This window comes from Asterias rubens, chromosome 21 (assembly GCF_902459465.1).
Source record: "Asterias rubens chromosome 21, eAstRub1.3, whole genome shotgun sequence".
NCBI lineage: Eukaryota > Metazoa > Echinodermata > Asteroidea > Forcipulatida > Asteriidae > Asterias > Asterias rubens.
The window spans coordinates 2,195,805-2,212,045 of NC_047082.1; the positions used below are offsets into that span (position 1 = coordinate 2,195,805).

The 16,241-nt window shown below is 37.8% G+C and overlaps 1 protein-coding gene across 1 annotated transcript; it reads right to left on the minus strand.

The window, feature by feature from the left end:
- Positions 1–2,291: 2,291 nt before the first annotated feature.
- On the minus strand, positions 2,292–14,448 carry LOC117304862 (serine/threonine-protein kinase RIO1-like). The gene is made up of 20 exons (XM_033789488.1): positions 14,344–14,448; positions 13,430–13,627; positions 11,761–11,834; positions 11,479–11,565; positions 11,213–11,256; positions 10,742–10,798; positions 10,193–10,320; positions 10,018–10,060; positions 8,618–8,761; positions 8,073–8,134; positions 7,863–7,943; positions 7,662–7,748; positions 7,278–7,415; positions 7,044–7,147; positions 6,005–6,111; positions 5,493–5,558; positions 4,940–5,032; positions 4,441–4,491; positions 3,572–3,709; positions 2,292–3,110 (listed from the first exon to the last, which is right to left on the minus strand). Exons 2-20 carry the CDS (start codon positions 13,549–13,551, stop codon positions 2,994–2,996), a joined length of 1,743 nt encoding a protein of 580 aa, XP_033645379.1. The 5' UTR covers positions 13,552–13,627; positions 14,344–14,448; the 3' UTR covers positions 2,292–2,993.
- Positions 14,449–16,241: the final 1,793 nt, after the last annotated feature.

Sequence of the window (16,241 nt, forward strand, 5' to 3'; positions counted from 1 at the left end):
ACTGGTCACTCATGGTACATGTGACATGGTAGTCTGGCTGGTAACTTTATACTGGTAAGCATACTTTTGTTGTGCTTGGCATGTATTCGTGCTTAAGCAGCCCTATGAAATTAGGCCCTACGTTGCAAATCTGTTTTGTGCATTTAAAATTTCCTGTTTATTCAGAAATTTAGAGCCAAAGAAAATGTAGCGATTAGAGGTTCTAATGTAGATAATAAATATAAAATATCTTGTATGATAGCTACATTTTTATTGGTTGGCTTTATTTGCATTAGAGATAACTATTTGGACCGTTTTTTTTAAGGGAACTTGATGCGAAAATGTATCAATGTATCATGGCAAATTAATGTAAAACCTGTTGTTGAAATTTTGTTTTACTTCCTCTGTTTTTATCATGATCTGTGGTTTTATAATCACTCAACTTCAGTTTAAAACATTTCCTATACTGTTTTTGTAAAGAAACATTTTTGTATCATTTGATTTTATTTAAGCAAACGTTGGGGAGTGTTTGGGTCTAAAAAATAAATATCGAAAGAAATAACACTTGATAAATGATATTCTTAGTGGCCCCATTGCTTTTCTGCTAGAAAGAAATTTATAATAAAACAGCCCACTCGGACAGCAAAAACTTTTGCAGTGTACGGTGTAACAATTTATTTTCGGTTGTTCCTTTTCAGAATCAGAGACTCCATTTATTTGTTATAAAGCTGTAGAAGTATAAGTAGACTTTATTTGTTTTGCCGGGTAGTTTTTGGCTTGTGAAAGGGGTAATAAACAGTGAAAGCCAATGCCCATTGAAGAAATGTAGGGGGAAACAATGTTCAATTTAGTTTCAAGGCCTGCGACGTTACCTGGAATTGTTGGTCTTTTTAGCATGCTCAGCACCAGCAGTACTACGCCGCCTTCAAAACATCAATTATGGCAAAAATGTACTCCTCCCTTTGCGTAAAACGGAAACTGTTGTCTTCTCCTGTAATTGCAACATTTCCCAGTCCAAATAAGTCCTTAAAAGTCTTCAATTTCATCCTCAAAGTTTTCACAGTTGAGCTCGCCGGACACAAACATGTTGGTTCAGTGGTGAGCAGACGACAATTGCCGAAACCATGCAAAAGTGTCAAAAACCGAGTGCGAAAAATAGTCGGAGCTGTTTGTCACTTCATTGTTCACTAAGCTAGGGTGTCGCTTGGAACCCAGACCTGTACAAAACTTTTAGCGCTGCACCGCCCATTTGTGAAACGCACGTGCGTGCACTTGAGGGCGGTATAATACTTTTACGGTCGATTTTTTCCGAATTCTTCCGACTGATTAAAATTGATATTGTAAACTTTTGCCATGAAAACGAGAAAAAGTTTTATTGGAAATAAGTGCACCGTTTTTCCGGAAAGTTATTGGCTTTTTAGGGGTATACGTAAACAGTAATATGTAAGCTCGTGCCTATGGAGGGAAGGGGAAAACAAAAAGATTAATTTATTAATGTCACTGACTGTCGTTTTTTACCTTGGTCTTCAGAGTTCAGCATGTTCAACCAGCAGTATATGACGCCACTTCCAAAACACCAACGTGTATGGCAACAAATTTGCTCCTCCTTTTGCGCATTTTCCTGTCCAAGTCCTTAAAAGTCTTCAACATTCATCCTCAAGTTGTCACAGTTGAGCTCGGACACAATTAACATGTTGGTTCAGTGGTGAGCAGACGATAATATTTGCCAAACATGCAAAAGTGTCAAAAACTCGAATGCGAAAAATAGTCGGAACTCTTTGACACTTTACGGGCACCACGCATGGGGTGTCGTCTGGGAATCAGACTCATGCAAAACTTTTAGCGCCACACTACACCGTTTTGTAAAACGCACGTGCGTCCACTTGAGGGCGCTATTCTACTTTAACGGTCGATATTTTCCGAACTCTTCACACTTGCTACGTTTTTTAATTCGTGGGCCGGGTAGCATAAATTCGGCATCAACTTATCAAGACTGTTTTACGATAGTGATGGGGGTAAATTGAATGGGTTTTTTTGGGTGGGGGAAGGGGTTCAAAACATGCAATTTTTTGGGTACAGTCGAACTTACTGTTCCGAAGGGAACACCCCTACACATAAACACCCCACTACTGCAATGGGGGCGGGGTGCTACAGTCATAGAGATATGTCAGTGAAGAAAGAAGCCGCCCTCTGCACTTTAGCTATTACACCTCCCGCATAAAAGTACAATAATTATATGTGACAATTTGAGATAAAATTATTTCAAGTTTCAAAAGTACACCTAAACAAATGAAAAGGATCAACAAGAATACTGTGGGTGATAACTTCAAATTTTTCAAATTTGCTATTATTTATTCCCAGTAGTACATTTCTTCCAAAAATGTGAAAATATATCAGAGACATTTCCAGACAAAATTGTGATACACGCTGGCAATATAACACAACAAATTCATTTATATCTGCATAGTTGACTAAAGAAATTCAATTTGATAGTTTCTAATCAATATGACAATGTAGAATTTATTTTGATGGTGAAATTTTATTTTTTTGAGCGAACACTATTATATTTCATTGAGCTGCTCGAGCACAAAAATGTACTCAGCACAGATACCAACCAAAAACCATGCCCTTTGCACAGTTTTTGGTCACTGGTTCACTGGTTGTTTTTCCCGATCATTATAGTTTTGTAATCGCTATTTTCTGCTTAAAGCCAGTTGAGATACATCTCCTCACGACAATATTATTTTTTTTGACAGTTAACCCTCATTATAAAGAGGTTCTGCTTACAAACAACTTATTTCCCAAATCTCATTTAATACTTTGTGTTTCTTTATTTTATTTTTGCCGTAAAGAGGTATAAAAAGTGGGCCAGAACCAGCAACCTTGTTATATCGACAGTCGACTGTACACTGTCTTTCAAGTTCATTTCCCCTCATTTATAAGTAAAATACTTGATCTTTAAAAAGGAAATGTTTGTACACTATATAAATTAATAGTACATCTAAGATCATTGACTATTTATGGACTCCTTTCCGCATCATTGCCATTTTCTCTTTACGTTTCTTGATGTGTTTTGGCGTCTTGGTTTGTCTGTTTTCTCTCTTCTCTTCCTTAACAGCTTTCTTCCTTTCCTGTAATGATATATGAAGACAAAATAATTATCAAGAACTCCAGTAAAGGGACACTGTCATCATGATCAAACTAAATTACCGTAGACCTTTTCGCAGCTCAAGTGCTAACTGTTGAATGAGGTGTATGCTGGTCTAGCATGACTAGCATGGACCTCATTCCATGCATATTGCGCGCGTACCAAGTATTTGTGATAAGGTCCACGTACTTCTTACCAAGTAAGTTTTTTTGGGTAATTAAGTTTTAGAGTATTTACCAATCTATGACCCTTCTTGTAACTGCTAAGGCACTAAAATAAGCTAAGCAAAACAGAGATGACCAGCCAAAATACCATGTCACATATACAGTTTGTGACTAGTATCCAGCTCATTGTTGCTCAGCAGGGATTTTGTAAGGATCTTCTGCCAAGCAGCTCTATTTTATAGGGCCCTGGATTGAGATGACATTGTGTAATATATTCTACCTTTTTAGAGTTGGGCGACTCATCTCGTGGTCGATGGTGAACTTTGGTGCCGCTCTGATCCTCCGCGGATTCTTCATCTTTCTCCATCATGTTGTCTTCTTCTTCACCTTCCGAGTCGATACGATCATCTAAAGGACTCTATCAAATAAAAATTTTCCAATTTCGTTAAAACAGAATATTGCATGTGTTTAAGGAAATGCTTTTCAAGGAGAATACTACTTGACACTTTGATGCACAAAAGAAACAATCATTTTTTACAAGTTCTCTCTCAAAAAGCAATTCTTATTTGGTGCGTTAAAGGCAGTGGCCATATGGTAATTACTAAAAAATAATTTTAATCATAAAACCTTTCTTGATTATGAGTAATGGGGAGAGGTTGATAGTATAAAACATTGTGAGAAACGGCTCCCTCTGAAGTTACGCAGTTTTTGAGAAAGAAGTAATTTTCCACAAATTTAAATTCGAATTTGAGGTTTTGAAATCAAGCATCTAAAAGCACACAGCTTTGTGTGACAAGGGTGTTTTTTCTTTCATTGTTATCTCGCAACTTCGACAACCAATGGAGCTCAAGTTTTCAAGGGTCTGTTATTTTATGCATATGTTTAGATACACCAGTTGAGAAGACTGGTCTTTGACAACTACCAATAGTGTCCACTGTCTTTAATGGCTCAGTTGTATTAAGAAGCATAAACATTTGATAAGCACAACAAAATCAAGCTTAGCAGAAACGGGGTTACCAGACAATATGCCATGAAGTTACGACTGTCAGTTCAATCTTTTAAAAGCTTTAACTCGATGACTAATATTAATGGATGTTCAACGTTCGAGGCAAAGTATTTTGGGAAATGAACAGAAAAAAATTAACTTACTTTTGTTGCATCACCTTGGTTCTCCAATCCAGTCAGTTTCTGGTAATAGATCTGGCAAAACAAAAATAAACAAAGGAAGATGATGTTGACATACATTTAGATCTTCTTGTGTACATAAATAATTTACACATCAAACATTTGCTATGTTTCTTAATGGCAGTCTGTGCACTTGACAGAAACTCTAGTGTTGTGGGCACTTACCAACTTGGGCATGTGACGCCTAATCCTACATTGGAATCAAATCATTGCAAGCAATGGGTCAAGCACCCTAAATTTATGCACATAAAAGAACCAAGAAAATCTATCCTTGGAGATTAAGGGTCGCAGGCAATAAATCTATCCCAACCTCTATTCCAGACAACCTTGGCTTTTGAACACTACCCCATGTCAATCTTTTTGAGAGGGAAGATAAAACAACATTGTTTGGGCCTCTAGGAGGAAGAGCTTTGCTTGAGGAAATAAACCGAGGCTCTCTTTAATTTTCTTATTTGTTTCTCACCTCATCTGTCTGTCCTTCTTGAACCTTCAAGATGTCTTTCTCATAGTCATCTACATCATCAAGGTTACGAGGGATAAAGACTGCCTTGAATACCTGTCAATGAAAAGAGGCAACAGACATTAAGTGACAACAGCATCCTCAGGAGAAACTTCTAGGGAAAATGGAAAAGGGATGTTGCTAGACCAACTTTAATGGTGGGCTGTTAATCTAATTTTATCAAAGTCCGCCAAGGGCGAGCGGATCATAAAAATTGTTAATGTTTAATTAGACGCCATTAAGTGCAAGCTTCAGGCATGATGCCAGGTTTCCAAACTGTTCATGTTCTGAAGCCATGCATAAGTGCATTGGCCTTTTTACTCTGTTCTTTCTCTGTGACATTTAATGCTCCTTATCATTAGCTGTGTCTTAGATCAATACACAATGGACAATTTTTTTATTTTTCAAGGGGAAATTTGTGCTGAGCGGTAAAGTGTATTTTGCTCAGAGTGTATTTTGGTAGGTCCGCACACCATGGCTACAAGTACAACACTGCTGAGAATGTTAGTTTTCTTACCTCCTCATCAATCTTCTCTTGCTCTGTTTGTTGCTGTTCAGATCTCTCCGATGCTATATTCATTGCCTATAATTACCAAAAATAATTACACAAGATTACACAACTGAAGAAGAAACAAATTTTACACTGGAAAAGTTATGGAGGTAGGTCAAATCTTGCAGCCGCTATGGGCCTTTGGGACAATCCACTTGTGGCTGCTATAGACCCAATGCATATGACGCCACATTCTCAAAAAGGAGGCACATCATTGGACACTAGCTGTTCTCCGTGCATAAAAACGTGCGCGTGACCTCAGCATACCTGTAGCGTTTCGCGTTATGCAAGGGAGAGCTATTGAATTCTTAGACAATATAGAACGCGCATCTGAACAATGCGCGTAATTTTGGGTGTCAACTCTATTTTGTGCATATTTGTATACGATTTTGACACCCAAAATGACACCCAGGATAGGCACATGTGAGTCACAGGAGTCTATTGTCTCTCAAGGGTAAAATTGATGTTGTAGACCTTACCCTCTCAAGATAATCGTCGATATTTTCATTGGTGATGTTGGGGTCTGTTACAAAATCAAACATCTCTCGTACAGTCATCGTACACACTTCATTCTTCCGGAAATAGTCTGCAAAGTTTAAACAAACAATTATACTTTAATCTTGCCTTGAATTTTTATTTAATCATTAATTTGCAAAAGAAATCATCTTTGTTTTAATAGCAAATTTCCCACTAACTGAGAAACACACACATGGTCTGTGGTAGGGAAACAATAACAATTGATATTGATGTGAATTAAAAGAACCTGCAAAGCCATAAAACTTTTGCACTAGATGCAACTGAAAAATAAGACTCTGCCCCGAGAGAATTTAATTATTTTAAGTTTGCATATTAAAGCCATTGGACCCTTTCGGTTCAGAAAAAAAAAAAGTTCACAGATTTACAAATAACTTACAGGGTTTACAGAAGGCAATGGTGAAAGACTTCTCTTGAAATATTATTCCATGAAATGCTTTACTTTTTGAGAAAACAGCAAAACAATATAAATTCTCGTTAACGAGAATTACGGATTTATTTTAAACACATGTCATGACACGGCGAAACGCGCGGAAACAAGGGTGGGTTTTTCCGTTGTTTTCTCCCGACTCTGCTGACCGATTGAGCCTAAATTTTCACAGGTTTGTTATTTGATATAGAAGTTGTGGACAACACTGCTTACCGAAAGGGTCCAATGGCTTTAAAATGTATTGTTGTAAAAGACAATGAAGGTACTAACTTATCTTCCTGAGTTAAAATGAAATATTAAAACCATTGCAATTGAAATTTTTTCAGATGACATTTTCAGATCCACAGACCCTGTGCAATATACACCCTTGCCAACATAACAGCACTTGACTCGGTGGGCAGTATTATTAAGAATGTATCTGTGCACCATGCTACACAGGGAAGAGCTGTGATACAAGTAAGGCCCCTGTAGTATTTCAAAATCTCTTTCGAAATCTCCAAAAATCTCTTTCTCCAAAATCTCTTTTGAGTGATGTTAGTTCTGAGAACTGTTACCTGTAATATTCGTGCAGTCTTTTCTCAGAAACTCCAGGGCATGGGGATGGTCATGTTCAACGGACTGAGACACATCAATCACATATAATTGACCATCACAGAAACTGCAGGCAGAAATGTTTCAGAACTGTTAAAGACATGGTATTGTATTTGTGAAACAAAACGAGTTCACTATTATAACTGAAATGTTTGTTTGGTTTGAAGTCCATCTCAAGAAATACTGTATTTACTCACAGCATGTTGAACTCGCTGAGATCAGCGTGGACGAGGCGTGCATCTTGATACATCTGTCGTACCATCTGAATGCAATCCAAGTAAAGCTCCCTGGCTTTGCTCTCTGATATCGAGACATCCTTTAGCAATGGTGCCGGCCTAAATATAGAAAAACCAATGAAGAAATCATGATGAATCAAACACGCTTTACATGTTAGTTGTGGTTTTCTTTTTACCAATTCAAGATTAATTTTCCTAATCTTTTATTTAAATCAGTGGCCAAACCGCAGAGAGCACAACCTCCAGGACAGTAAAGTCTAGCACCAGCATAGAGCCACACGGGAAAGTAAGTAAGTAAACAACGAATTATTCAAGAAGTGCCTAAGGCACTTTTTGGATACTTACCATCCATCTGTTCCTATGAAGTCCATAACAAGAACATGTCCACGCAGCAAGTGTGGCTCAGGACACTGAATCCCAGCAGAATGGATTCTGGTAATTGAACAAAAAAAATCTGGTGTTACCGCAAACCGAAAATACATAATACCAAGTCGAGCTTAAATATTAAGTTAATGAATGGGTAAATATATGACAGAAGTTCTTTACCTTATAAGATTTCTCATTTCTTTCTCTGCCCATGTTCTCACCATCTTACGAGGGTTTCGCTTGCAGTAACCATGACGAAATCTATAATACACACACAAAATATTAATGAATACATTTGCACACAGACACAAATCTGGAGACTGCAACAAAACTAGTTTTTGCGCCGTAACAGTACACAAAATCCGTGAATGACATTTCTTTTTAACTTACCGAAATTCTCCGGCAACATATTTGTCTCTGTCTTTGAATGTCAAAATTGATGTCTTGTAAATCTATAATTGAAATAGAAAGTTTCATCAATTTTAAATTGTGAGCAAGATTTCAACACAGATTTCATTAACTTTGTATATTAACTATTACAATTTGGTACAACAAAAGCCAGGCCTCTCTATGACGTTGTGCAGGCTTTCTGTGCAGATCAAGCAAGGAACAAGGATCAAGCAAGGTTTACAGTTTGAACAAGTGTATTAATGACCCTTTAAACTTGGCCACGGAGCTAGAATTCTTGATAGAGTGTGGAATGGAGTTCAACATCCTAGAGCCTTTAATTGAAAATGCTCCGTCTCCTGATTTTCAGATGGTTTGGGAAATGTAAAGGTTACCTTGGCAACGCAAGTTGCCCTTTTGTTGCCCTGGTTTCGAATGAGTTGGAAATGTACATGGGAGACATACCAGAAACACATTTGTACATGTTTAAGCTGTTTTCTATACTATTCATTTCTCTACGGGGAACATAAAAATCATGACTTCAGTACCTTAATAGCTCGATGGAGACCCGTTTTGGTTGTGGCATGGTAGACATTGGCTTCCTTCCCTGTGCTAATACAGCCATTTATTTCACTTATGAAGTTACGACTCAAGAGCTTGAAAATAATCATCCTCGTCCGCGGATCTAGTACCTAGAAAAATAATAAATTCAATAGAGTTCTTTATTTGGGTCTTTCTGGTAAAGAAACAATAGAAGTACTGTAACCACTAAAGGCAGTGGACACTATTGGTAGTTACTCAAAATAATTATTAGCATAAAACCTTTCTTGGTGACGAGTAATGAGGAGAGGTTGATAGTATAAAACATTGTGAGAAACGGCTCCCTCTGAAGTGCTGTAGTTCTCGAGAAAGAAGTCATTTTCAAGGAATTTGATTTCGAGACCTCAGATTTAGAACTTGAGGTCTCAAAATCAACCATCTTAACGCACACAACTTCGTGTGACTAGGGTGTTTTCTTTTTTCATTATTATCTCGCAACTTTGATGACCGATTGAGCTCAAATTTTCACAGGTTAGTTATTTTATGCATATGTTGAGATACACCAACTGTGAAGGCTAGTCTTTGACAATTACCAACAGTGTCAAATGCATATATGAGGAAGAACCAATCCACATTCTTGGCATGGGTAGAGGTTGCATTCGAACTTTGGACCATAGAAGTAAAAAGTAGCGAAGCTGGTTTCAAGGACAGTTCTTTGATGATTTGGTGACGAGCACAATGTACAAACCGTCATGATTTCATTAAATCATGGAGAATACACCAGGCATGCAACTGCAGTTTGTCCACACAAGAGGAAAGTGCCCTGCATTTTCAATAGCTTAGAGGCAATCAGCTGACCCAGTAAAAACATGCATTAATTTAAAAAATATTAGTTATAAGACGCGCTTTTAAAGGAACACGTTGCCTTTGATCGGACGAGTTGGTCTATAAAAAGTGTTTGAAGTCGTTTATTATGAAATGCATATGGTTAGAAAGATGTTTTAAAAGTAGAATATAATGATCCACACAAGTATCACTCAAAATTGCACGGTTTTCATTTTACGTCACGAACTAGCACGGTCGGCCATTTAAGCGAGTCAAAAATTTGACTCCCATAAATGGCCGACCGTGTTAGTCGACGAGGTAAAAAGAAAACCGTGCAATTTTGAGTGATACTTGTGTTGATCATTATATTCTACTTTTACAACATCGTTCTAACCATATCGATTTGATAACAAACGGTTACCAGAACGCTTTTCAAAGACCAACTCGACCGATCCAAGGCAATGTGTTCCTTTAAACAGTTCATAAAGGATCCAACAATTCCAAAAAGAACAGTTTTTTTTTGTTCAACACAAATCAGTGAAAGGTTAGACAGAGTTATAATCATTTATATATCAGAACTTACTTGTTCCATCGTAGCTCTGTCTGCCTTATCCTTTACACGAACTCTGTAGGTCAAACATATCAAAAATCAGATTAAAATAGGAAATCTGTAAATCTCACTTATCAAACCTCCATCTATGGTTTTCCTGTCCAAATCACTGCAGTGATAGGTCAGTTCCCTTATGAATATTCATTACCTGTCAGACTCTGATTTCTTATTGGTGCGGTTCATCTGATTTGTAGCACTGTCCGGTAGCCCTCGAGGACCCTCGTATTTCTCTATCGTTATCTTGTTGGCAAATTTCGTCAAAGACTTCTCTTGGGGCTGTTTAAAAATTGTAGAGAGATAAATGTGATTGAAAGAGGAGCATTGTCATTTGTGTTTTTGGTTTTATTGACATAATATAGAAGTTACAAATTACGAATCAATGTGTGATGAAGAGGTTTTCAACTAGTGGTTTAGTCCCAACGAGGCCTGGTTCTTGATAATTTTACCGAGACGAAGTCGAGGCAAATTATCAAAAACCAGGCCTCGTGGCACAATTGTCTCGGCTGTTGCTCTCGACCAATAGGAATGAAGAAACTGTCTTATGAGCACAGGTGCAAACTCGCGCGTCACGCTCATGTTTCAACACTTTTTACTGGTCATAAACAAAGGTTTATACACACCCACGTGATGCGAAACTGTCTGAGGTATTTATGAATGTTTGTTAAAAAAAGTTGAGAATGTTAAAAAGTTTACATACCTGGTAGTTCGATTGTTTTTTTCCCTTCTGACTTTTTGCTTGGGATGCATTTGGTTGCTAAACAATATAAGTCAACAGAAACAAAACAAATAAGTTTTGAAGGAAGGGTTTTGCTAGAACTTAATAAAAATGAATGGCGGGGCAAAGCAAAAGGTGAAGATGGCGAGAGAATTCAGGTGGTAAACATGGCAACAAAGTGGAATCTGATAATAACTAGTTCATATAGTGCTCCTATATGGATAACAGCATCAATGCGCTTAACATATTATTATGGTTCTGGACATTGGGGCTTAGCTACTGGGGAGTAAACAGCCCGGCTGCAGTGGCACTTCAGAGGCTTTTTCAAACACAGTATCAACCTCTACCCTTGCAGGTACCCATTTATAACCCTGGTAAATAGATGATGAAGAGGCCTTGCTGCGGGAGAAAATAACATTGTTTCTGGTTTTATGTTAATGAACAAAATCTCACCTGTGAGGAGTTTGAACGAGATGCGTTGAATCTTTTTGTGAAATCTGTAAAAGTAAATAAAAATTAATGTTTATGATATTTTTATCTTCCAGTTCAAACAAGGTTAGGAAGGAGAAAAGCAATACTATTAAATCTAACAAATTAATACAACTTCAAATTAAAACAGCAGTGTTTTGTAATAACACACAGAATCTTACTATATTATGTTATTTTCTACTAAAACTGCAAGATTTTTGACAGCATTTTGTTCCTATTTTGATCCCAACCTGTTGTTTGCTCCTCCCAGGCCCATAGCTCATCGTCACTTTCTTCATCGAATTCCTCTTCATCTTTCTCTGTCATCATCTGTGCAACTGAAAATACAAGACCAAGTAGGGTTTTAAATACAAGCAAATCTCCAGTAAACCACAGAATTAAGATAAAATATGCTTCAATCATAACAAAATATGTTTCTTTGTCTTCTCAAGGTTGCTATGACAAGTATAAGACTTTGTGATTATTCTTATTTAATTCTAGAATTTCACCGTCCAGATTTCCTTTACACTTACTTTTATCTTCAATGGTCCTGCCCTTCTCGATTTCTTGTGGACTTAGAACACTAGTTTTATTCTTTGAAGACTCCCTTTAGGCAGGAAAATACGAAACAAAATTACTAAAAAACATACATAGTAATAGCCTTGGGTTTTACTTTTTGTCAGCTCCAACAAAGCTACACTAACATTGACAAAACAGGTTTCTTGTTGTTGGTACCACAATACAAAAGCATTGTGACTTACCAAGTTGCATTGTATAACTTGTTCAGTGTTCATCTACACATGTAGATAAATAAGTTCCTAATACTTATGAAACGTTTCTCAATCTGAAAGAGAAAGCGCTTTTCACAAGGATGCACAACTCTTACATGTATATTCGTGACCCAAACACAAACGCGATAGCAGCTTATTCTGAACATTCATTGGATATGAAATTATTGTTATATTGTTTTGATAATCTTGAGCATGGAGGTAAAGTGTACTTTTCTACTAAACTAACATTCTGCATTCAGATATCCTGGTTTTGAAACCTTCATACTCAGTTGCAGTTTGTTCAGAACAGCTCTGGCTCCATGGTTGAGCCAAACTAGTAATAACACTTGCAACCAATGACTGAAACTCAAATATGTCTGTGGTCAAAGTCAGGTTGCCAGGATCCCAAACTTCATTACGTAATACTAATATTACCATCAAAAGACTACCTAGTACAAGCCTTGAACTTTGAACTTTGCAAAAGACTACCTAGTACAAGCCTTGAACTTTGAACTTTGCAAAAGACTACCTAGTACAAGCCTTGTACTTTGAACTTTGAACTTTGCTCTTGAAGGGGTGCAGCAATTTTGATCTGGTAAGGGGCACCTCAATTAACAAAATGTCAATCTGTTACGGCAATTGCCTTGCGTACAACTATACAGTCTACAACACAAAACAAAACTATGATTCCAAGACACTTTGAACACCTAAAAGCTGTGTAGCCACAAACAAATGTAGTCATGAAAACCTAACTGCTATCTAAACCTTGATCACCCCAAGAACCACTTACTGCCAGACAGCGCTATCACTCCTGAACATGGGGTGATAGCACTGTTTATAACACAAATATTCTGCCAGCTCATTGGCTTAGAGCGGGTCACATGACATGTCTTAGTTTTGCTAGACGACGGTCGTGTGATAGTGCATCGCTTTGCCGTGCGCTAGTCCGAAGACTATCACATGGCGTGCAGTACCAAGACGTCCGTTGCGCGTACAAGGATGATAAAATTAATAGTCTGTAACCATTTCAGATTGCACGACACTACATGCAGCACAGTAAAAAGTTTTGCAATCTGTATTCGCGTCGTACGTGGATTGTAGCATTCAGGTCTGTAACTTAATAATACAGTAGTTTAGAAATGTTTGGGGTGTTATAAAACAAATATTGACTGCTTTTACTCGTGCAACGGTTAAAACTATGACTCCCTCGGTGATTCCCGGTGATCGCCTCGGGAAAATAGAACGCTCCGGGGATCACCTCGGGAGTTATAGTTTTAACCATATCACTCGAAGCAGTCAATATTTGTATACTAGCAGTGACAATGTTTTTCATGATTAAGTGTATATTCGTGACTACACAACTGGAGAGCTTGAAACCAACACAGCATACTGAATTCTCAAAAAGTAAACAGCAACATCAATATTTTCTTACATCTTGAGAATGCTTGAGACTTCATCCACCACATCTGCATCATCAAACTGCCCTGATGGAACAGCCTGATCTACAGATGATACTCCTCCCCCATCTTTATCATGTTCTACTCGTTGAGCCATTCCTTGAAACCGCTGTATGAGATGTCTTCCGTCTGCTGAGTAATGAATAGCTTTGTAACCGAGTCAATCAATCAACCTGGAGTGGACGAATCATGGGAAGTAGGTGTGAAAGTTGTGGGCCTTGAATCGTGGACTTGAAACTATAAATGAACAAATCAAAACAATATCTAATTCCTTCATCCAAACCGATACCAAACCTAAGAAAAAATACATGCACTTTCTCAATTAATCTTAGTAATTCAAGAAGCATGGTTGAAGTAAACATGTCTTTTAAATTAAACATGTTACAAAGGGGGAGTGGTGAACAACTTGCACTCGCCCCCTGGCCCTCACACAAACAAACAGCACAAACATGGCGGAGTTCCATGTCACTGCGAGTCAAAACCGGCCCAGTTTGGTTTTGACATTGTTTACAAACTGTTTTTTTTTTATTTATTAATTTTAGAATCAATATAAAGTAAACCAATCAATAATTATGTAAACAACATCCAGTCCACAGCTATTCATCCCAACACTAACAGTCAACACACTACTGACTGATGCACTCAGCAGTTCCATTAATTTTTTGACAAAAATTACCAATGACAGTCACACCATGATCTGGATCACCATGTCACTGGTGGAGCCATGGTCACCCCACCATGGTCATGGAGGTAGAATTCTACCTCAATCCATGGTCACACACACACACACACACCGTCAACCACAAAAACAAATGTAGAATAAGGAAAAGTTTCCGTATGGCGCCACCACTTTTTCATTCGATATAAAATAATATAGGAACTTATTTACCTGATTGATATATCCCTTTTTGTAAAAATGAGCGAAAAAGTGGTGGCGCCAGACGGAAAGTTATCCTAGAATAACGACACAAGAATCCACTATGAATGTATTAACAAACCATCATAATTGATATTTCACCACAGGTTGAAACTCGAGTTTTATTTATCAACCAAAAAGGCCATACGCCAAAATCAAAACACATGCACATGCTCCGATGGGCGATTGATAGCTCTATGGCGATTGCCGATGGTTGTGAAATCTCACTCCCAACTCGACCCAGAAAAGTTGGTGTTCCACTATAAATGCATCAGGGGTTCGATGTATAATACGAGGTTGGATTTATAGGCTGATACTCTGGAATAGTGTTGCTTTCATAGAACGCATTGACGCCAGAAGACCAGATTAAAATGCGCAGTTTCGCGATGACGTCACATCTCCCAAGCGTTAAAGCGGTACGCTCGGGAATGATTATGGCCATCAATGATAATAGATGTTTCTCCCCCACCCCCCACCCACAACCTGACATTGATCCGTTTTGCGCCCACACCTCAAACTTTACTTATTTCCATCAATCTTTAAACAGTCAATTTCGTCTTGCCTAAGAGGTTTCCTTTTATTTTTCGTGTCATCGAGTATTTTTTTTTTACCAGACCCAATTTCATACACTAGACAATATTATTGGGTGGAGGGGGGGGGGGGCTAGCGAACGACACAACCTGGTAAAAATATAGCCTATCGATATCGAATCATAATTTGTGTTCTGGATCTCATGTGAGCATACTGTCGCCTCAGCCCTCCACCCCGCCTCATAATAATAATAATAATAATAATAATTTCGTCGGCAAGTGATCAGTAAGACCATGGCGGTAGAATTCATGGCATAATGGACTGCCTATCACCCAACACACAATAGACAAACATAACCATTAATTTAATATTCATGATCATGCGATGAAATGGAAAGAACAATGAATGAAGGTTGTTTCATCTGTATTACACTTTTTGATGAAGGCCACTATTCAAAAAGCACATGATTGATTCATTGTTTTTTGTTTGACCTACCTGTCTGTGTATACAAACACGCACAAAGTGACTCCAGTGTATCTTGCGCTATTAACAATTAAGCCGTTTTTGGTGTGAGACCCTAAACGAACGTACAAAATATAGTATATTCAAACAAAGATTATTTTGAAGTCTTAAAAAGGTTTCTTTCGTCATCTCTACATATTATTGTATACAAAAGATATCATTGTAAATTAAGTTACATTTTCCATTTATTGAATGCATTATTTTAACTCAGTATTAGTCCCATCCCAAATGGGCGTTTTGGATATTCTTACACTCGGGCATTTATAGGGTAATTCAACGCTTTTTTGTAAAGTGTTTTAATTTTCTCTAAAAGCCAAACCATGGTACATGGTTAAAGGCCGCCGATCAGCTTGTTTCATTTTCGCAGTTATTAGTTTTGTATTATTGCTTTTACCAGGCCAACTCATTTTGCAAAAAGAAAACCAGAAGGGTTCCTCTTCCGGCGTGAATGATTCCTTCCTTTTAGATAATTTTTCGAATAAGACTTGTATGAAATGTAGGCGTGCACAGTTCCAAATAAATTGAAGATAACTGGTATAAAAGGACCGTGTATATTTGGGGCACTTACAGAAGCAGTAATTATGAATTTTTAATCAAGTTCATGAGCGCGGGAATTGGGTTTGGATGACAATCAAAATGATAAGCGAATAATAGACAATGCACAAGTCCACGCACGACGTGACATATGTTCTGTTAGTACTTTGTTTCTATGGAAACAGCACACGTGATCGGGTCTGATGTTGCCGCCCGCTCGTATCACAAACACCAGTTGACAACACGTGGCGCCTCTTTAGATGAAAACCGTCTGCCGCGCCTCA

Bases quoted from the DNA above. Each gene is read 5' to 3' on its own strand.
- LOC117304862 (XM_033789488.1), bottom strand. From the start codon at position 13,551: ATGGCTCAACGAGTAGAACATGATAAAGATGGGGGAGGAGTATCATCT. The intron at 11,566-11,760 runs GTAAGTGTAAAG...TTGTATTTTCAG, and splicing joins CAGGACCATTGAAGATAAAA to TTGCACAGATGATGACAGAG. The intron at 7,148-7,277 runs GTGAGTAAATAC...TTCTGCCTGCAG, and splicing joins CTCAGCGAGTTCAACATGCT to TTTCTGTGATGGTCAATTAT.